The 22428-nt window shown below is 38.5% G+C and overlaps 1 protein-coding gene across 1 annotated transcript in view; it reads left to right on the top strand.

Annotated features, from left to right (window-relative positions):
* grm5b (glutamate receptor, metabotropic 5b) overlaps nt 1–22428 on the top strand; it is a 61266-nt gene that overhangs the window by 28482 nt on the left and 10356 nt on the right. Inside the window, exons 7-17 of the mRNA XM_055028303.1 lie at nt 10967–11202; nt 12811–12932; nt 14734–14858; nt 14976–15144; nt 15655–15781; nt 18721–18838; nt 18993–19179; nt 19319–19477; nt 19605–19730; nt 20948–21130; nt 21767–21933. Coding sequence (XP_054884278.1) covers nt 10967–11202; nt 12811–12932; nt 14734–14858; nt 14976–15144; nt 15655–15781; nt 18721–18838; nt 18993–19179; nt 19319–19477; nt 19605–19730; nt 20948–21130; nt 21767–21933 — 1719 coding nt within the window. The remainder of the gene's footprint in view (nt 1–10966; nt 11203–12810; nt 12933–14733; nt 14859–14975; nt 15145–15654; nt 15782–18720; nt 18839–18992; nt 19180–19318; nt 19478–19604; nt 19731–20947; nt 21131–21766; nt 21934–22428) is intronic.

The following is a 22428-nucleotide window of genomic DNA, read 5'->3' as shown; positions in this document are numbered from 1 at the left end:
GCTAAGAAGAGGAAATACGACGAAGCGTATTTAGCGCTTGGCTTCACTGACTACATGTTGGAGAAGAGGAAAGACCGGTGTGTTTGCTGTGTCTAAAAATGTTCGCAGCGGACAGCATGAAGCCAAATAAATTAGCGCGTCACTTAAATACGTTACATCCCAATCACGCCGATAAGCCGCTAGAGTTTTTTCAGCGAAAACGTGCTGAATATTGCCAACAGTCATCCCGCTTTGTGAAGGCTACTTCAGTAAACCATCGAGCGCTGCTAGCATCATATAAGGTGGCGTACCAAATTGCGCAGTGCAAAAAGCCCCACACCATAGCAGAGGAGCTGATACTGCCTGCAGCAGTAGACATGGATTTATTTATTTTTAATTTCAGGCATTGATGCACTTAAAATCTTTCTGTTGCAGACTTAAAACACAATTTAATAAAGTTATTCTTTGTAAGTTTGACCATATGTCTTTCTTTTTTTCTTTAATGTTAATAAGGAAAAAAATGTTATGCAGAGATGGATAGTCACGGTGGGGAGTGGGGGGCGCGAATAGTTTTGTTCTTGCTAGGGGGGCGTAACGGAAAATAATTGAGAAGCACTGGCTTAGAAGAAGTTAGAGCTAAATATTTTCTGGGTTTTCAGGGTAAATGACGATTTTAAAATTTTTTACAATGCTCTGAAAATGTGTTACACATTTCTTCTGGTTTTGCTTTTTCCCCACACAGATTCTAAAACAAATTGTTGTATCAGTGTTTTGTTTTTAACTTTCAAGGTATAGACTTTAGCTGGGCTTCTCAAAAAACCTCATTTAGTTTCTTTTGAGAAGTTTAAGACGTAATCTTGCTGGTGTGCTTTGGGTGATTGTTCTGTTGAAGTAGAAAATGCCCAGATCATCGCACAACCACCATCATGTTTGATTTTAGGCATGAGTGATCTTTTACTGAAATACTGTCAATTTTACAGCAAATTTAACAGGACACTCTGGATGCTTTTTCTGGTCAAAGTGTCTCATCATGTATCACTGGAAATGCCACCTAAATATCATCTAAATAGTGCAAATTTGCCGTCATGTGGCTCCACGCTTACAAGGGCTTGGGTTTGGCATAGGAATATTCAAATAGAAACCTCAGAGCATGATGGGAAACAGAGAGAAAAAATAAAATGATAGCACAGGGGTTCAAAAGGCTCAGATTGAGAAAAGGATCAGGGAAGAAAAAGACCAGAAGGCCACCATGGTGATAAAGATGAGGCCGAAATAAAAAAACTCAGGGAGGAAGAGTAATGGTACGCTGGAGGTGTATAACCCCAGCAGGTGATATTACAGTGTCTGCTGTGTCGCATACGAGAGACCACACTTTTATGTGTGAAGCAATAAAATGTAATGAGGCCAGACCTGAAGGAAAAGATGAAATACAAAGTCTGTGTTTCCCGCCAACTCTTTCATTCTAACATCAGATTTTCAACATTTGTCCCACTGTGAGCGTGTGTGTGAGCGTGTGTGTGTGTGTGTGTGTGTGTGTGTGCTTTGCTATGGCTCAACTCAAATCTTCTCCTCAAACATATTGGTCTTTGTTTCTCAACATTGCAAACATACTCCAAATTGTGTAAAAAACTGAGATCCCTTTTTGATCTTCTTTCCTCTCCGCCTGTAATTCGATCTCTTCCCTGGAGATGTTATCTGTGTCACTTTATACCTTCTCCGCCTTGACATATCCCAGAGAAGATTTTGTCTTTAACCTCTTCACCTCCTTTAGTCTTTCATTCATACGTCTAATTGCCTCTTCTGTGACCCGATTGCTCTTTCAGCTGTTTCCTTCATCCTCCTCTCTCCTCAGTTTTCCTTTCCGTGTTGACCTGTATTTTGTTGCTGCTCTTCAATATTGCTGTCTTGTTTTCTCTTCATCTTCAGCAGACAATACATTTTGCCTGGTTATCCGTGGCTTAAAATTGATGAGCAAGTAAAACCTGTTACTTTCATATTGCTCTTTTTTTTTGTGAACTAGTGTCTTGAGTTTGTGTGTAAAACTCCCACACCTGACTGCATCCAGATAAAGACCCCAGCTGGAAGGGAAATAATGTCTGTTATCTGCACTCATTCATCTGCTTCTCCTCTTACATCTATTTATTTTATTGCACCTCCTGCTTCCTTCTATTTAGTTATTTTTCTTCAGCGTGTCTTTTAGGTAGAGTGAAGACGGGTAATTCTGCTGCACTTCTAATAATGAGAAAACATCTGTTTGCTCATTCCTACAATTTCTGAATCTAACTTTATATTTAAATAAAGTTTAGTTCATTAATTTTATAAAGCAGAAGAATCTGATTTCACTCGATTTTGAACATAAAGTTGATATGAGTTTAGATCATTTACTCCCATATAATCTTCTTTCTTTTCTTCACAAAAGTAAGAAGGGTTACTAAGAATTACTAATTGAATTAGAAGAAATTTCATCCATTTCTATTAGTAATGACAGTAGTGTCATTTTGTCACCACCCAAAATCACCCGACTGACACTCAACAAACATGCTAATAACAATTTATTTCAGTTTTAGGTCATCAAATAAATGGGTCCCTTCACTTTACTTCGCCACTAAATGTTTTTCTCTAAAACTGATTTTGGTGTTTTTGCTTTAGGAATTAAACCTAATTATGACCTAAATGAAGAGAGAAATATAGAGAATAATGTTCTATGTCCTTTTTTGAAGAACACGTTTTTTTTTTCTTAAAAAAATAAAAGACAAGTGGCAAAGATGGAAAATGTCGGCTCAAGGTAAAAGTACAGTAGACACTGTTTTGAGAAAAGATCTTGTGAAAATATTTTCTAATCAGTCAACTTGAATAAGGTCTAACAGACTCACCTCTGAACCCTTAGTGTAGAGTAGACCGCTCTTATTTATCAAAAAACTCTTCATTTAATATCTTTATTTTACAGACAAGGACAAGCAACACTAATGGGAATTTTATCATCCTAATTCTTATTACTGAGGTCACATTTTTCTCTATTAGAGCTTGTTCTGTAAATAATCTTTTTTTCCCCTTCTATCTTCTCTGTATGCAGCGTCTGTAGACATAGTTTGGAGAAGGTATTCTTCACTTGTTGGTGTTTTCGTTAACAAGGTCAAACAGAAACGTCTGCATCATATTTCACAATCAGTCTTGATAAATTTAGGGAATTGGCAGAAATTGCACTTGTTAGATTTCAAAGTGATTACTGTTATTATCTGTTTACATGAAGCATTGATCTTGGCAGAGGACACATTTTCTCAGCACAGTTCTTTTTTTTCTTGGATTTGGTAAATAATTTTTTCTTTCCTGATAACTCGCATAAACCATTCATTGCCAAAATTTGATTTTATGACTAGGGCCTGTCATAGCAATACATAGGGGAGCAGTGAAATGCCTTACAATGCCTTGAGTCTGACTGGCACGAAACATGTCATATAGAGATATAATTTTGTCTGAGCTCCCCTTCAGAACTACAGCGATGGAGGAAGATTAAAACTACTACAATTAATATGTCGCGATATTTTTGGAGCTTTTTCTGGGCCACCGACAGAAAACATGGATTGTCCCAAGGATAGCACCAGCCTTCTAAGGTCTGATTCTGTATCAGCAAATATTGTTCCTTGTTTAACCCAAATGGACTTGGAATTGTGTTCAATCTCAATGTAATAATCTTCACTATAAACACAGACGACCTATTTGCATTTCCACTGTGAGAAATGATGCAAAAAGTGGAAACATCCACCGTTTGTTTCTCCTAATGGCAAAAAATTTTGTTTTTCAGTGCTAAGCACATACAAATTTACTTTAATGTATGAAAATAAGCAAAGAGTTAATCACATCTCATTATAAACTAGCTACATTTTCAAGAAATTGTCATAGAAACAAATGTCCTGCTGATGAAACGCCAGCAGGAAGCACTCAGCATTGCCTTGCCACCACTTTCATGAGCTTTATTTAAATCGACACACACCTTTCTCCTTAAAGATTTCTTCAAATAAAAACAAAATTTGCACAAAAGCAGCTACATAATGTAGTTGTTAGTGGTGTGAAAGAAAAAAGAAGGCAATCAGCATGGCTGAGAAATGTGAGAAAAAAACAGAAAAAAAAACAAAAAGCAGGGAAGTGGATCCAGATGTGGGAAGAAAAGACAAACAGGAAACTAAGCAGGGCTGAGAGCAGCTGAGAGCAGCCAGAAACAGAGCCAGAGGGTAATGAGGTCTGATATTGATAGATAGGTAAAAATGAACCTGCCGCCACGATAAGCAGGCTCAGGCTGTTCTACTCTCTGTCTCTGTGCGTTATTGAATGATAGGCGTGTAAAGTGGTCCGATCACTCACTGAATTACACCCTTGAATACACACATACCTATGGAGGCAGAGTCTTGTATCTCTGCCTCCATGGCACACACACACACACACACACACACACACACACACGCACACGCACACACACACGCACACACACACACACACACACACACACACGCACACGCACACACACACACACACACACACACACACACACACAACACACACACACACACACACACACACAGAGAGAGTGTTTGTGTGCGATGCAGTTCTGACATTTGGCTAAATGAGTTTTGCTGTTGTCACAGTGACCCCTGACCTCTATTTGGCTGGGGTCCATGACAGATGAGCCGTCATCGCTCAGTAGTAGTCAGTTCATCTCCACAGTTACTGTTTGCAGCGAGACCTCAGATCAGCTTCAACATCTCTTCATCAATCTGCATGTCAAAAAGCTTGTTATCCTTTCTTATGTAGCTGATGTTTTCTGTCCAACCCTCCAATAATGAAGTTGTTACTATCAGAAGTCACAGTGTTTGCTAATATAAATGTAATTCACTTTTTTTTAATTATTATTATTTTTGCTAAAGTGAAAGTTGCACTTAAATCAAGATTTTTTTAAGTAGTATATCATTATATGTTTATAATTATTCTTATATAATTCATGCTAATTACAGAATAATACTGGAAGACCACATGTCAGAGACCTTCATACAGAAAATGACCAAACATGGAGCTAGATTTTTTATTTTTTTAATGTAACAACAGTTTAAAGGGCATGTGTGTGTATGCTGCAAGTTTCACTTACATTGAAGTCAGCGACTTACAAAACCAAGAAACTACAAAAAGTCTATTCAAGTGACAGAGTCATGGTCTCCGGCATAAATAAGAAAAACAATAAAGACAAAAGAACTGAGACACAAGGAGACAATGCTCATGTTTTGAAGAACAAACTTAATTTTCCAGCAGGCTACAATGCAGAAAATTGTCTAAAGGCAAACGAACATCAGAGAATCTGTTATTTGATAGAAAACCTTTGTGATAAGTCAATTTGAATCAGACACAACTGAAGACGCATTTTTAATCTGTGTTGTAGGGAAACTGCTGCAATTTATTACGAAAAAAAATAATTTTAGTTCTCTTTGCATGATAAATGAACAACAACAGCATATATTGTTATTATTGATGTCTCTATTTCCTCCAAGAATTAACTTCTACAAAGATAGACTGGACTGGCTTTTCCTAAGATGATTACAGATTTCTTAAAACACAACTTTGTCATAAAAACCTTTTGTGGAAGCGAGAAAAGCAGAGAAATGAGAATTCTTGTGTTTTTGACACTAAATTATTATTGTGATTGAGTACACCAGACGCATGAAAGTGGTGGCATCATGTTTGTTTTATTAGTTATTAAAGCCCCAAAATACAGTTTGATCGACCTTTCTTCTAACTCCCTCATCATCACGTCTCTTTAGTTCATGCACTGATGAACTGAAAAGGATTAGACACAACGCTGCAGCATTTATTATGGAGGAAATAAAATTTTGTGATCATGTTGGCACCTGTGTTTTATATGTTATTAGCTTAAATGCCATCTGACATGTAAAGTTGATTTGTTGAACGACTCACACTTATGTATACATGATACTTTGTGCACATAGTGTTTAAGCTTTTATGTCCAGCTAATTAAGGGCTTAAGGTTTTTTTTACTGTGCTGTTTGTAATGTGTAGACGATTGTGTGCGTCTGTGTGTTTGCAGTGTTTTTGGTTGTAAGCAGCAGATGCTGATGTGGAATCTGTGCCAGGTTACCATGGCAGTGACAGAGCGAGTGTGTTGGGATCGAGTGTGTTGGGATCGAGTGGCATGTTATCAGAGTGTGTTGGGATCAAGTGTGCTGGGATCGAGTGTGTTGGATCGAGTGGCATGTTATCAGAGTGTGTTGGGATGGAGTGTGTTGGGATGGAGTGTTGGGATGGAGTGTGTTGGGATCGAGTGGCATGTTATCAGAGTGTGTTGGGATCAAGTGTGCTGGGATCGAGTGTGTTGGGATCGAGTGGCATGTTATCAGAGTGTGTTGGGATCGAGTGTGTTGGGATCGAGTGTGTTATCAGAGTGTGTTGGGATGGAGTGGCATGTTATCAGAGTGTGTTGGGATGGAGTGTGTTGGGATCGAGTGTGTTGGGATCGAGTGTGTTGGGATCGAGTGGCATGTTATCAGAGTGTGTTGGGATCAAGTGTGTTGGGATCGAGTGTGTTGGGATCGAGTGGCATGTTATCAGAGTGTGTTGGGATCGAGTGTGTTGGGATCGAGTGTGTTGGGATCGAGTGTGTTGGGATCGAGTGTGTTGGGATCGAGTGTGTTGGGATCGAGTGTGTTGGGATCGAGTGTGTTGGGATCGAGTGGCATGTTATCAGAGTGTGTTGGGATCGAGTGGCATGTTGTCAGAGTGTGTTGGGATCGAGTGGCATGTTATCAGAGTGTGTTGGGATCGAGTGGCATGTTATCAGAGTGTGTTGGGATCGAGTGGCATGTTGTCAGAGTGTGTTGGGATCGAGTGGCATGTTGTCAGAGTGTGTTGGGATCGAGTGGCATGTTATCATTGAACATGGGCAATAATTACTAAAGTGACCTGTTGGCAGCACGGCTTCAGATCCAGTCAAATATTTTTACAGATGATGACCTCTTTTTACTCAACTGGTGACTTTTGATATGGTAATTAGAGAATAATGCAAACATGATAAGAGATAAAAGAAACTCGTGAGTTTCTTTGCTTGAGCTTGTTATACCTGTGAAACTCTAAAGCGCAGAAGGTTAAAGGTTAAAAAATTAAACTACTAAAGAATTGACGAGGGCTTAATCTGGAATTTTGCTTAAAGTCTTTGTTTGCAGTCAAAATTACAATAAATGGATGATATAGTAATATTATTAGATCGACTAATTAAAGTTATATCATTGTAGAAGATGCTGGAATAATTGTTACTCTACAATTGCTTTAATTGTTAATTGTGCAATTTGTGACATTTATTTTGAGTTAAGGATACCAGACTGAAAACCTCAAACTGTTTCATGCCCATAAGTCACATATTTGGTCGATTTAAGGTACATAGAAATTTATATGTGGATCTTTCTCAGTAAGGATGCATGGTACAGTTTTCTTCTCCACAGAGTTTGCATGTTGCCACTGTTCTTGATTTGATTAATTTGCCTCTTTCTTTACCTTTTTAGGACCATGGTTGGTTACCTTTTGTGTGTCTTATGGTGTCTTGTGATGAACTGGTGGCCTGTTGAAGGTGTTAACTGATCAATAAATGATTTAAAATATTAATTTGTCTGTTTGATATTGAAGACATGTTCAATTCTTTTCAAATTGCTGCATCTGTGAGCAGAATAAATCATTTTAAAGTAGAAGGATCAAATATCTTTTATTGAATTTAGAACAGTCAACATTGCTGTAATCTACTTATTTTTTAGCATCTACATTTAGTGAGGCAAATTCGTCTGTACAAAGTAACTCTGCATGTAATATTATGTAATACTGACATATAAAGTAAGAAACCCAAGGCTTTGTTAAGCCTTTTTCTGGAATCCAGACAGTCAGAAACTTCAGTCTTGTGATAGATTTTATAACCAAGAAACAGCCAGCTACAAATTAATAACCATTTGCAAATGAGTTCTAGTTTCTATTTATACCCTGAATGAACAGAAAGGAAAGGCAGGTGCCTCGGGCCCAGCTTTTTAGAATTGATTTGCTTAAGTTACGCTTAAGTTACGCTTAAGGTATTTTGGTGGCCTACAACACTGGAATATTGTACGGTTACTCAAATAGCATTTGTGACATTGGTGCAGGGCATCAGATGTTAATTGAATAGTGAATAGAAAAGTAAGAGCGGAAGTGTGTGTGTGCGTGTGTGTGACAGGGGTGGAGAGAGTGTGTGGGTGTATGTGCATACACTTACGATCCAGTGTGCCTCTAATGAGACACAAAGTACAGACAGCAGATTGAGCGTGGGCTGAAAACCATGACAACGGCCTTGCGTTTCCAGACATGTGGAAGGAGACTGAAAGAGAGAAATAGATGGAATGTCATTTATAACACTTATTTTGATCCAGAATAGAAAACGATTGATCTGTCTACTCTCTGATGAAATAATAGGTAAACAACTGCAGCCTTTTTTCTGTCCGCACACTCAGCTTATCCTCATATACTGTACCCTCCTCCTCTTTTTTTGCATCATTACCCACACAGCTGCATATCTCAAGTGTTAATCTTTAATCTGTAACAACCCGTTTGTTTGTGTGTTTGACTTAAAATTCAGGAAATGTATTTCATAGAACATTCTACGGGTTGTACAGCAAAAACTCTGATAATCACTTTCACTGATAAAAGTAAGGTTGTATTTTTCGTATTTTTGTCCTTGAGGAAAGTAATTTAATTGTTGTGAACTTCAAAATGACAGCAAACCAAATGCATCCCTTCGAAAATAAATAAATAAATCAGCACTTTTCAGCTTAGAATTACCACTAAAGAGTGATATTTACAGGCTATAAACAATAAAGTTGTTTTGTTTTTGTTTTTTTCTCTTTTTTTATCCTTTTTGCTGTTTTGATGGTATTTCTATGCGGAATACCAGTAGTTTTTTTTTTTATGTTTAGACATAAGACCCTGTCTTTCACTAGTAGTGGATCTTTCTAGTAATGCAATATGCACATTTGGCTGGTAAGGTAGAGGTACTGGAGGAAGAAAACTAAAGTTTGTGTCGTGTTTCATCCATCTCAAAGTTTCTTTGTCGACATTTGAACTTTACTAGTGTTGTACATTGAGTACATCACAAAACTAAAGCACGGGGATGTTAGAAGCCAAGCAGAATATGGCAGCTGAGCATAGAGCTTCAGTATGAGCTGGAATCAGGTGCAGAGATAAAGTGCCTCCCAAGGGTCTGCTCATGCTTTTCTGCCAAAAATCTCAGCCCGTCCACTTTATTGACAATGATTATCTCACCTAAGCTGGCCCTGTGTACTGGTGTCAATTTCAACTAAATGCTAACCACCTGAGGCTATTCCCCACACCCAAAGTAGTTGGTTGAGCAAAGGTTTTGCAAATTGATTTCATTTCATCCCTTGGCATGATAATAAAAGCATCCTGGGATAAAATGGGATGGAAAGATGTGCTAAACAGTTAACAACAATCCAGGTGTGTTTTAGATGAAGGAATAATCAAAAAACTCAATTTAACACAATATGCCCCCATTAATTGGATTAAAAGAACAAATTTTCATAGAAACTTTAAAAAGAGCTAAGCGAGTATCAGTGACAAGATTGTAGTCTCTTATTAATTGCACTGACCTTTTGCACCATACAAATAAGAGGCTAAACATTTACTCATGCTACATCGATTTATGGTAATTGAAAAATGATTTCACTATGATTTCTGACCACAGCTCAGTGACAGAGGGTGACAGTAACTGTGACAAGAAGAAGGGACAAATTGACAGAGGTGAACTTTGTGGTAGGCAGGGTAGGGGAAGCAGTTCACTTCCACTCTGGATCTCCAACGTGACTCAGGGTGCAGGGACTCCTGAAGGAGAAAATTAGTTCTGTACTCTGGAGGCTCTGAGACAGAGAGAAGAGCGAGAAAAGAAACACTGGCAGAAAAGGCTAAAATAAACAAAAATTATGCTGAAAGAAACTAACTTTCAGTGGAGGAACTGAGGATCATTGTTTTGGTTGTGACAGGCTGGTGATAATTGTGGAAGGAGAAGACATTTGTCATTCAATTCACTTCCCTCCCTTTATCGCTGCCTTTCACATGCAGACACATCCACGTTGCCATCTGTTCGTTGTAAAGGAGTGGCAACCCCAGGTGTCTTTCTAAAGATGTAAACTACAGTGTCTAGATGTGTTGTGGGGGTGAATTGTGAGGCGCTGACATGCATATAGCTGCCGTTTATCAACAGAGTCAGACAAACTCAGTTTGACCTAGATCATCTCGAGAGTCTGGCTATGTGTGGGTGTGTATGTGCCTAGTGGTTTTAACCCTCTTGTAAACGATCCGTTGGATTTTGGACATGGCCCGTCAGGATGTAATCTCTTCCTCCTACGTGTCTTCTGACTAGTGATGGCTCTATTTTTGTTTCCTTTCACTCTATGTCTGGTTATGTTTCTTAGTCTTTGTGATGCTGTTTGTTCACTACTTTGCTCTAACAAACCTTTATGATGTCCACAGAACCGGTAGATTTTGTTAAGCTGAACGATTAAATCGTACATAGCAGGTGGGCTCTCTTTACTTAGACAACCTCAGAAGACAATTGGTTTCTGCAAAGGATTCTATGTTGCAGTAATAAAATAAAGATGGATAAATACAAATATTCTACGTGCCATATGTTCAAAATTTTTATTTGTAAATAATTTGGAAATAATCAATCCTATTATTTCCTGTTCCCAAGTATGTTCTACACTGTGTTGGTCTGTATCATAAGATAAAACTAAAATACATTAAAATATGAAGATGTAGCATTACAAAATATGGATTTTAAATAATTTGAATACCTCTGTAAGGCACTGTATGTTTGTATCCTCATTGGCATACAGATTGCACTCATTTGAATGCTCAAACTTGGTAAACATGACCACTTTTCTCTCCTTTCCTTTTGTTCCAGCGATGGATGGGCAGACAGGTACGACGTGACAGAAGGCTATGCCGAGGAAGCAGCCGGGGGTATTACCATCAAGCTGCAGTCAGCGGACGTGAAATGGTTTGACGATTACTACCTTAAGCTCCGTCCTGAAAACAACCACAGGAATCCTTGGTTTCCGGAGTTCTGGCAGCATCGGTTTCACTGCAGACTGAAAGGTCATCCACAGGAGAGCAACAAGTACAACCGCACCTGTGAGAGTAAGTGGAGAGACACAGATAAATAACCAAAACAGAAAACACTTGAATGTTTAAGGCCATCAAAAAAATTCTGATTTCAGAATATTGCTCAGTGTGTTGGCCAAGCTAATACTTTAGACTACCACTAGCATATTTATGTTCTGTTTTTAGTGACTTTGAGGTGATAGACCAGGGTAGTTTTGACACACTGATTGCTACCTTGTCAGATGAATTAAAGTCAGAGCTACCTCTTGATCATTGTGAAGGTCATCTATTTATTATTTACATCTCCTCAGTTTCCACCTGTACAGCAGGTGGATCATATATTCATTTATCATCTGCTCCTACACTAGGTAAAAACAAAAGACTGTAATTTTGATGCTATGTTAATAAAACATTCCAAACCACATCTTTTGCTTTGTGAAACAGTAATTGGTCCCTAAACTAAAACACTAACACTATCCTTGGCATCAGCAGCTGCCATCAAGTGCTTGTGATAACTTGCTATGAGCCTTTTATATTTCTGTGGAGATTTTTGGTCCACTCTTCTCTGCAGACTAGTTTTAATTTCACTGGTTTTGGAGGGTTTTTTTTGGAGCAGCTTGTTTAAGGCCATGCCGCCACGATCTAAGCGCAGTGGAGTGTAAAGTCACCCACTGAAGGTCAGACCAAGAATTCATTCAATAATGCTGAACCACGTAAATGTCCTTCAGTGTAATAGTCATGGTTGATGTCACATATGAAATAATTTGAGGAAATGTCAAGATACGGTTTGGCAAATGTGTGAGCATCCAGTAGTTTTCATCTGGTGGAGCAGGTCCACAGTTTCTCCAGTGGTTCATATTGATTCATTGTGGAGTCTCAAAGCCTTCAATATGGTTTTGTAAATATTTCTAGTCCATTTCTAATAGATGTCTGCTTCTCTTTGGATTTTTGGCAGATGATGTGTTGCTTAAGATCTTTTATCCTACTTTATGTTGTCAGAAATGTTCTATTTAAGTGATTTATTGATTCTACAGGTTGGATTGTACTCAGGCGCAGGTGTGGCAAGAGAAATGAAGCTTTGTTATTTAGTACTGTTAAGATGAGTCAATTTCACCCAATGCGAACAATTACTTTCATGCAGATTAGGCTGGAGAACTTTTATCCATAAAAAAGGAATTGATGAAAACTCAGGTCACCTTTGTCCTGCATTCAAAATAGCTGTGAGGGGAAACGTTTTGAAAGGCTGGACACACACCTACAAACAGACCACATGGACGCACACGACCTTTAGGTTCATCTTGAGAATGAACCCTCCCTTGATTTTCATATTATGATTCAATGCCCTCCCCTTCTCTGTCTGTTTCATTCACTTCATTCATAGGCTAAGCAGTACTCCAGAGCTGCATCAAAGGGAGTCATTTCTTATTTATTCTAATGAAATGGGACAGGAATTACAAAAGAACAGGACACAAGAAAGATGCAGAAATGCAATGTGGAGGTGGGGAGTGACTGAAGAGGAAGAGGAAAAAGGGCCCTTTGATGTTACAAATAAATTATTTAGTTTTTTTTCCCCAACCACACTCATCAATACAATTGTCAGCCCTCTTCTGCTTCATTTATCTATTTATCTGTTCACCTTCACAGGAAGGGATTCCCTGCAGACTCATTACGCACAGGACACCAAGATGGGATTTGTCATTAATGCTATTTACTCAATGGCATTCGGCCTGCATAACATGCAGCGTTCTCTATGTCCAGGCTATCAGGTAGGTCCAGTCGAAAAAGAAATACACGAGGGACCACGGCAGCAGTACAGAAAAAGCTGAGTGGGTCGATAATTGTGTTTCACTGTCTAAGCTCTTTCTCAAATTCCAATTTGGCTGTGCAACTACATTTAGTTCATGCAGAGAGTCCAGCAGTGTCTCCTTTGCCTCGCTACCTTGCATTGTTGCGCAAAGTGGACTCATCAGTCATTACTTGAATAGACCGTGCAAAAGTCTCTCTGGGGACTGTCCCTATGTTCCACTGTCCCTATGTTTCAGCAGACTTTACTCCCATTTTTGATTTTTTTGTCATGTCGGACAAAAAGTCAGAAAGTATCCCAATTGAACGAGGAAGAGCTTTTCAGATTGTAAACCATGACTGTGAAGAGTGAAGTGATTCAACTCCATCAGAGAGTGTTCTTCCTGCCAATTTGAGTTTGGCTTTCATGCACTGTCTAATATCATCAGACGTTTTACATACACAGGCCAAAAATCTCCATTTGCATCTAATTAAACTGGATCTCTTCTGCAATCATTCTAAAAGTGGCCTTTTCTTTGTGCACCACCGGAGTTTGGTTCACTTTCCTACATAGGAGAAGCTTAGAAGTGATGATTGACAACTGAAAGTTGTTTCTGTTTTCTTTTTCTTGTGATTTAGGTTAGTTGAGTTGCACTTTGAGTTTCCTGTTCTTCATTTAGTAAATTGCTGTCGACATAGGTTACTTCTTCTGCTCACCTCATTACAATAATGTTTTTTAAACATCTAAAAGTGCTACTCTCTCCTTTATGGTTACGGGAGCTGTTGTCACTCTCTCTTACATCGCTACTAATTGCATTTCCTAAAAATATCTATTCCTGTAGCATCTTTAACCTGCACATCTCATGCTCAAGATTTAATGCTTATAAAATTAAACGTGTTGCAGTATTAGATGTATAGAACAGCTATGGTGGAATGTTGTTTGCATGAACTTAATACATCATTTAAACATAAAGCAGAAAGGCAATAGGGTAGAAGGAAACATGTTTACCAGCCTCATAATGTCTTTTTGTAAATAATCTTTTTGCTGGGAAAATGTGCTGGTGGATTTTTAACAAGTGATCACTCACTGCCTGTTGATTGAATTCAAACAAGCCTCCAGTAAGTCACAGAAAATCTGGTTGAGTGTCACAGATAAAATGTTTATTTCCCTTTAGATCCCCTTAGTTAAACTGCTTGACTACAGACAGCATTGTCAACGATTTTTAACTTTAAATAAGTTTTATGGACAAATAGGTGAAGATGCAACATCAGACCAACGGCAATGAAACGTCTATCTGAATGTTGTCCTTTGAATGTTTATGAAAAAGCCCACAATTTTATTGAGATCATTGATCTTTGAGATTATTGACCTCTGGTGAGATCAATGATCGCACCTCTGATTTTATTTTATTTCTTAACTAATCAGTTAATAATGCTCTATTATTTGACTTAGTTTAAAATAGCATGTTTGTGCCAGCCTCATTGTAATTTGACCTGAAAAGCCTAAACAGAAATTGTAGGAACCTGTGTTGCCATGATTTCTGTATTTCTGTCAGTTGTATTTGTAATTTTTTGTGTTTGTTCTTTGCTGGGTGTAAAACAAGTTGCCTCTTGGGGACAATGAAGTTTATCTTTTTCACATTTATTAAACACTATATTAGAATATGTTTATGTTTCTTTGGAAATCGTTCCAAAAAGTTGAATAATTACATACCACCATGGTTATTTTGAGCATTAATTTGAATTCATTTGCATACTTAAGGCTAATGGCTAACATTTCCACAGGGCCTTTGTGATGCTATGCGGCCTATAGATGGTGCTACTCTGCTGGACTTCCTGATGAAGACCAACTTCACTGGTGTGTCTGGGGAGGGAATTTTATTTGATGAAAATGGAGACTCACCTGGCAGGTAGGCAAAGTTGCTGGGTGATTTATATCCAGCATAATTCCCATAACCCACCTCTTTGATCTCTCAATGGGAACTTAGTGCCATATGTTCACTGCACATTTTTATTGTTTTAAATAGGTATGAAATAATGAATTTCAAGAAGATGGGGAGGGACTACTATGACTACGTCAATGTTGGTAGTTGGGACAACAGTGGACTGAAGATAGCTGATGATGAAATCTGGTCCAGCAAAGATGCCATCATTAAATCGGTCTGCAGTGAACCCTGTGACAAAGGGCAAATTAAGGTAAGATGGCAGATATGCTTTAAATGTTTTTTTTGAAAGATTTAAATGCCACAAAAACAATATTGTAAATGAAGTGTTCATTTTGCATGGTTTGCAGTGGTTGCTCTTCCCCTGGCAATATTAAAAGGCAAGCAAAAGTAATTTCCAATGTACGTCACAAAATCTTATGTCATAAAAGTGATTTTCAAACTGTCTCGTGCAAATTTCTATTTCTATAATCAACAAAGCAAATGATTTATAATTCTATGCAAGCCTGTGGTTTATGTAACTTACACTATGCTTGCATCCTTACTGGTTCCTATGTGTGCTCCTCATTCCCAGATTCCCCTATTCAAAGAAATATGATATTTTCTGCTTGACTTGACACAAGCTCAATTTTACATAAATATACTGAGGCCGCTGCATACGAGCTGCAATGTCATCAAATACAATTCCAATTCAATCCCTGCATTTTAACGGCCACTTGTTCAGCAGTAAAAAAAAATAAAATGCTTATGGTCTCTGTTTCAGGTGATCCGCAAGGGTGAGGTGAGCTGCTGCTGGACGTGCACCCTGTGCAAAGAAAACGAGTTTGTGTTTGATGAATACACCTGTCAAGCCTGTAGTCTTGGCTCCTGGCCTAATGATGGCCTCACAGGTCAGCATCTGTATGTTTGTGGTTCTGCATTTGCTCAGTTCTTGAAGATGCTAAAATGTTGTAACAAAGAAGTTCTTGTTCAAAGTGGGTGACTCCTTGTGGGAATGCAGAAAAGATTAAGCAATTTAAATTAGAATTACGCTGAGATGAGCGTTCTCTCATCTAGGGTGCTGTTACAGTAAATTGAAAAGTTCTGCACCAACTACACATTAGACAACCCTTCTTTTTTGACTCACCTCTGCCTCTCTCATCCGCTTTACATGTCACAGACATTGTCATGAGTGTTTTAATTATTCTGTATTAAGAGAGGCTTTAAATTTTTTATTCAAAAACACTACAGACCTCGTGAATTTTACTCCACCTTTATTGCGTTGGAAGCACTGGGATTGTCTTGTTGTGCTCTCAGCTGCTCATTATAATGTCCCTCACTGAGCTTGATGATTAAAACATGAATCAAGCCCTGCTGAAAATTCAAATGAAGGATCACTGTCACAAAAAGAAGCATCCTAAAACTCAAATCCTGAACCAAAATTGAGAGTAGGAAAGAGAAATATGACACTTGCCAATTTATTTGATGTCACATTTCCTCAACTCTTGTGGGGTGACGTTGACAACGGTGGTCGGAGTTCGTCCTGTAGACGGAGGGCGGTCTTTTCTTATTGTCCTCCCTTGACCTTTAATATTCAACATGGTAGCTGAAGCCTGTGGGATCCGAAAAGAAATATTTCAGATCCTACAGGCTATTAGATGTTTTATTATGTGAGTAATGTTTCTCAATATGAAATCATTTACTCAGATAGGTTGAAAGTAGCCTTATAACCCTGCACTGATTGCTAGAAGGGGCTACGGAGCTATATGCTTCGTATCACCAAAAGGTCAAAATGCCTGATTTTACAGTTAATTGCTCTTACATCCTGGAAGCAACAAGGATGGACTTTTTCAAATAAATGTCTTAACAGTGGTGGAAATGTTATTTTTCCCATGACTATAAACAGGAGCACTTCAAGCAAATCTAGTTTTAACTCCACACATTTTGATCCTTCAAACTCAGACCAATGGAAAATAAATCCAAAAGACTCAGAAATCAAAAGGCAGAGCAAAGAGACAAGGTAGAGCAAGGATGAACCACCAGAAACAGCGAGAGAGGTCAGACACATTTGAAACCACGGAGAGGTGGAGAATAGGTTTTGATACAACGGCTGAGGGAGAGAAATAACAATTTAGAAAGATGAAATGAGGGTAAAGTGAAGTGAATGGAGGCTGTGACATAAGAAGAACCCATTGCAGGAAAAGGAACAGAAAAAATGAGGATTTGCTGTGAGACTTGAGTCTCACCAATCATAGCTAAGCCCTTTAGACTGTTTGATTGAGTTTATATCAAAACTTTTGATTCAATGAACCCCAAACCAGTTCAGCTTCTGGTCGAATATCGCAGTTCACAATTTCCTGCAACTCTATGAACTAAATAATGTGGCAATTGACATAGCTAAAGGTGTGAGGGCATGTCAGAGGACTTTCAGCCTTGGATTCAAAGCTACATAATTTTTGTCACATATAAAATGTTGCCGTCTTCCAGAGTATTTTTGAGACAGAACTTAGATACATTCATTTTTATGTGTGTGCTTGACTGTTAAAATAAAATCGAAACTTATGCTTTTATACAACTTTTCAGAAGACTTACTTTTTTTATCACTCCCTTGCTTTCATCATTTCATTATTGATTTCATGAGCATTGTTTATCATGTTGAAAACATTGAACCTAATACAAAAAAAAAAAAAATCTGCCTCTGTAGAAATTGTGTCGTGTTTCCAGAAAGAAAAAGCAAGACTGGCTTGAAAGTCAAGGAAAGAAAGTTGGTTTTCTACTCGTGGCCAAAAAGTACCCAGATAAAGTCCACCAGCATAAATACGGAATATAATTAGAGCTGTCTCTTTAATTAATGCACCTTTATCTCATCACGAATGGAGAAGACAGCGATAAAGAGGAAAAGAATTAGGTAACTAGGTGGGATGGAAGAGGAAGTGGAGAGATAAGGGAGATATTAGGGGATATTTAAAGGCCAGAATAATTTATGGAGGAATAAGAGAATAAATGGAGGAAGAAAAATTCATGATGAGTCTTCAGGAGTAAGGAGATTAAAGTTCTATTACTAAGATATATTTGTATGTGACAAAGAGCTGCTCTATTCAATTATATTGTTTATCATTATTTTTATACTAATTCAAACTTATAGGAATGTCATATTTATGACACAGCTGTGTTTGTAGAAATATTTGTTGAGTCTTTTCTGCTTGTTGGTCAGCTGGTTGAACAGTCTTAACACCAAGAATTTTGCTGAATTTTAATCAGGCACAGATTGGTTTCAACACTGATAAGCAAGAGGAAGAAAGTTAGGGGACGTGCTTTGCGAACATCAACCACCAGCACATCTGGAGACAAATATATTTGTTAATTTATCTTTGCAAAGTAGCTGAAGCTCATTCAGATTGACAGGAGAGCATCGGTGAGCACCAATGTTTAATTCTTGCCACAGGTTGTTAATTCGATTTTGGTCTCGAGTTTTTCTGGGTCATTCTAACATATGCAAATGCTTGGATCTAAATCACTTCATCTTCGCTCCGGCTGCATATCGCTGGTGTTTGTCCTCCTGGAAGACGAACCTCTTCCCTTGTCTCAAGACTAGGGAAGAGGCAACATCTAACTTTTTTTTTTTCCAGCATTGCCAAGTCACCATTAGTTTAATTATGTTCAGGGTAATGTAAAGTGGTGGTTTTGCTTCATTATAATTTTTGCATGTAGGTCAAGCAATAGTTGATCTACATGACGAGAAATATCAAGCCAAATGTGAACACAGAAAAAGCTTTGAAGTTATTCATACAACAATTTAAAGTTTGCTTCTAATATTCCTTCTTCACATGCTTTCACCCTTTCTCTCCAGGCTGCGACCCGATCCCTGTGGAGTACCTGCGATGGGGGGATCCAGAACCAATAGCTGCTGTGGTGTTTGCTTGCCTCGGACTAATGTCTACCTTCTTTGTCACTGCAGTTTTTATCTAGTAAGAAACTTTTTCAATGAAGAAATATTTCAAACCTAAAGATTTTTTTCTTTAAACTTTGTTATTGTGTATCTTTGTATATTTTAATTGTTGTAGGGTTTTGATTCAATGTCTCCATCATCATATCTAATGTTTGTTTGACTGTGTCTATAAGTTTTCGGGACACCCCTGTTGTGAAGTCCTCCAGCCGGGAGCTGTGCTACATTATACTAGCAGGGATTTGCCTCGGATATCTGTGCACCTTCAGCCTCATTGCAAAGCCCCACATGATCCACTGCTACCTCCAGCGACTAGGAATCGGTCTGTCACCTGCCATGAGTTACTCTGCACTTGTTACCAAGGTGAGAAATAGGATGGAGCCACCACTCCTCCCATTGAAACTGAGGCAGTTGTGTAGAAATACTGAAAGCAGATAGCTTAAAAATAGCTCCAGTACAGTAAGTGATGTATGTATTAATGATGTGCGGGATCCGACTGCAGACGAACCGCATTGCTCGGATCCTGGCAGGGAGCAAAAAGAAGATCTGTACAAAGAAACCTCGCTTCATGTCAGCCTGCGCCCAGCTCATCATTGCCTTCCTCCTCATACTGCTGCAGTTGGGCATCATTGTGGCCCTTTTCCTCATGGAGCCACCAAATGTAAGTTTTCAGGTTGCAGATGTGTGAACTAAGAGCACGGTAACATGATTAAAGAAACCAACCTCGGGATCTTAAGATACAACCCAGGCATAGCTTAGTCCCGTCTCTGTCCTCTCACTATCTCCAGGTGATCAACGACTACCCTAGCATCCGCCAGGTCAACCTTATCTGCAACACCACTAACCTCGGAGTGGTAGCCCCCCTGGGATACAATGGCCTGCTGATCCTGAGCTGTACCTTTTATGCCTTCAAGGTATGTCTTTGATGTTTCCTGTCTGTTTCTTTAATTAACAAAAATATCTCTGTTGTGACTATTCATTCAGAGGAATAGTTATGAATATTTATGTTGGTTTCAAAACTGTAGCTCAGACAGAGGCGAATAATAAGTTGCACATCGGCAACACTTGTATATCGGCAGACTTTGCTCTCGCAGAACTATTTGTTGACCCAAAATATTGTGAATATTTTGGTTTATAGAGTCAATGCATTGACAAGTTACAACAGCCAACAGTCTGAACTAGTGTTGCTCGTGGATACCGTCATAAAATGTCATGCTCTGGTAGAAAATAGGACACTTCTTATTGAAAATCTGTCTTATTTGCACCAAACCATGTTGTGAATAAATCTTATAAACTATATAAAATCACAGATGGACACATTTTTTATTCTAATTACATTCTTTCCAGATGCATTCTCTCTTTAAGGCCAGTAAGCATATGCAGTAGATTATGCAGCATGGTTCTGGAATAAATTAACTCCCATTTTCAGGGAGTACAGTGACAAAACATTTTGAATTTCTAATGCCACGTGGGGGAAAAAAAAATTCTTTTAATGGATAATTTTGTAATTATTATTTTTTGTGTGTCTTTTTTCTGTTTGCATTTAAGTTTACTTTGATGTTTATTTATATTTTTGTAATGCAGAAAAATTATGGAATGTGTTATCAGGTAGATATTAATCTAATTGACATATTTTTCTGCAGAAGTCTGTGAATTTGAATTGGCTTTTCAATAAGACCTTCATTCACATATATTAAGTTTATCCCCTCACATAAAAAGTGAACAGAAATGGTGAAGCACTCTGAACGTTTGGTGTGAAAACTTTATCAACAGCAGTGAATACATTTAATTTTACTATGCTGTTTATGTGAGCAGAGTTTTACATTTTTCTGTAAGAAACAGAATACATTATTGTGATAAGTGTTTTAAGTTTACTGCCACTTGATTAACCTCTCTCTCCTATAAAGAGTTTTATAGATGTTCATTAAGTCTCAGAGCCCATTACCTTTACTACCAAGTCATTGGGCAAACATCTTGCATCAATATTCATTCCAGCTCTAAAGCTTGTTGACAAAAGCTAACAGTGACTATTACACATCTGCATTAAAGAAGGCAATACAAAAATAAACCCTGATCATAAATAGTTACAACATTTTGACTGATTCTTAATTTTTTTCTCTCTCTTTAAAAGACCCGCAATGTCCCAGCTAATTTCAACGAGGCCAAGTACATTGCTTTTACCATGTACACCACCTGCATCATCTGGTTGGCGTTTGTTCCCATCTACTTTGGCTCCAACTATAAAATCATCACCATGTGCTTCAGTGTCAGCCTCAGTGCCACTGTGGCTCTGTGCTGCATGTTTGTACCCAAGGTAAGGTTAAAATGAAAATAGCATTTCACCATTTTAATGGATACATTTTTGGTTTAGTTGTGCCACCCACAGCTACTGTTGCCACTGGTAAACATTTATATAAAAGCTTCGCAGTTGCATAATAGAGAGGGAGCTCTGTCATAGATTTCCTGCTTAATCTCTCCAAGTTGTTCAGTCATGGATTCCTCGGTTTTTCTGTTAACTTGGCCACCATCATTTTCATGTCACAAGACCCAATTATGACCCAGTTCAGTTTTCTGGCAGGTATCAGATATTTATTTAAAAAAACCTTCCTGGTGTTTCAATAAATTTATTGAAATACCAGAGTATAATGTTGGCAGAGTAAAATCCCGTTCTCTCCCAACAATTTCACAGGTCTGCTTACCAGTCTGCTTATTGATGTGTAAATGTGTCTGCAGTTTTTAATGGTGACTGTGACAGGAAAGACATAACAGGTTAGCATTGCATTAGCTAAATATTACGAACCTTAAATAAATGAAAAGAAAATCTGCTCATTTAATTTAGCCTTCTCATTTGTTTTTGTTTCGGGAAAGTAAGACTTGAGACTTCTCAATATTTATGTGAAAATAACAAAAAAATAGAGAGTTATGAATGGATTGCTCTGTTCCATTTTAGGTGTACATCATTCTGGCCAAGCCAGAGCGTAACGTGCGCAGTGCCTTCACCACCAGCACCGTGGTCCGGATGCATGTGGGAGATGGGAAGTCATCCTCCGCTGCTAGCCGCTCTTCCAGTCTGGTCAACCTGTTTAAGCGTAGAGGCTCTACTGGAGAGACCCTCAGGTATAACTGTGTGTAAGAGTCTGCTTCCCACCCCCACCCAGAGCTTTTCTGCTCAGTTTAACGCCACGGTACTTGTGAGTTACAGTCCAAGGTGCATAATAGGCCCACTTATAGCTTTCCTGCTGTGTGAGAGATTGATTACCTGTATTCACCTGAATCTGCTTACCTTTTCTTCTGACCTCATTGTGAACTTTGAAAAATTGCCTCATGAAGGCATGACAAAGAAGGAGAGACATCCCACTGAGAGGGAGCGGAGTAGAAAAGGGAATATAAACAGTGGAAAAGATGGATGGTGAAGAAAATGAAGAGCTGAGGTGATGGGAAGAAAAGGAGGACATTATTCCTCTTCGCACTCTTCCGGCCAGGGAACCGATCAAAGGACTCAAAAAGGAGTGACGCATCACCCCCTGTCTTAGAGAAAAGACTGGGACACGTTTTCATTTGTCAGCAGGTTGCTCCAGCTCACCCTGCTTGGCAAGCAAGATCTCAATCACA

Source organism: Poeciliopsis prolifica, unplaced genomic scaffold, assembly GCF_027474105.1.
Source record: "Poeciliopsis prolifica strain line A6 unplaced genomic scaffold, Auburn_PproV2 SCAFFOLD004, whole genome shotgun sequence".
Classification (NCBI taxonomy): Eukaryota; Metazoa; Chordata; class Actinopteri; order Cyprinodontiformes; family Poeciliidae; genus Poeciliopsis; species Poeciliopsis prolifica.
The sequence above is the reverse complement of the archived record's forward strand: the minus strand, read 5'-3'. Positions and strand labels throughout refer to the sequence as shown.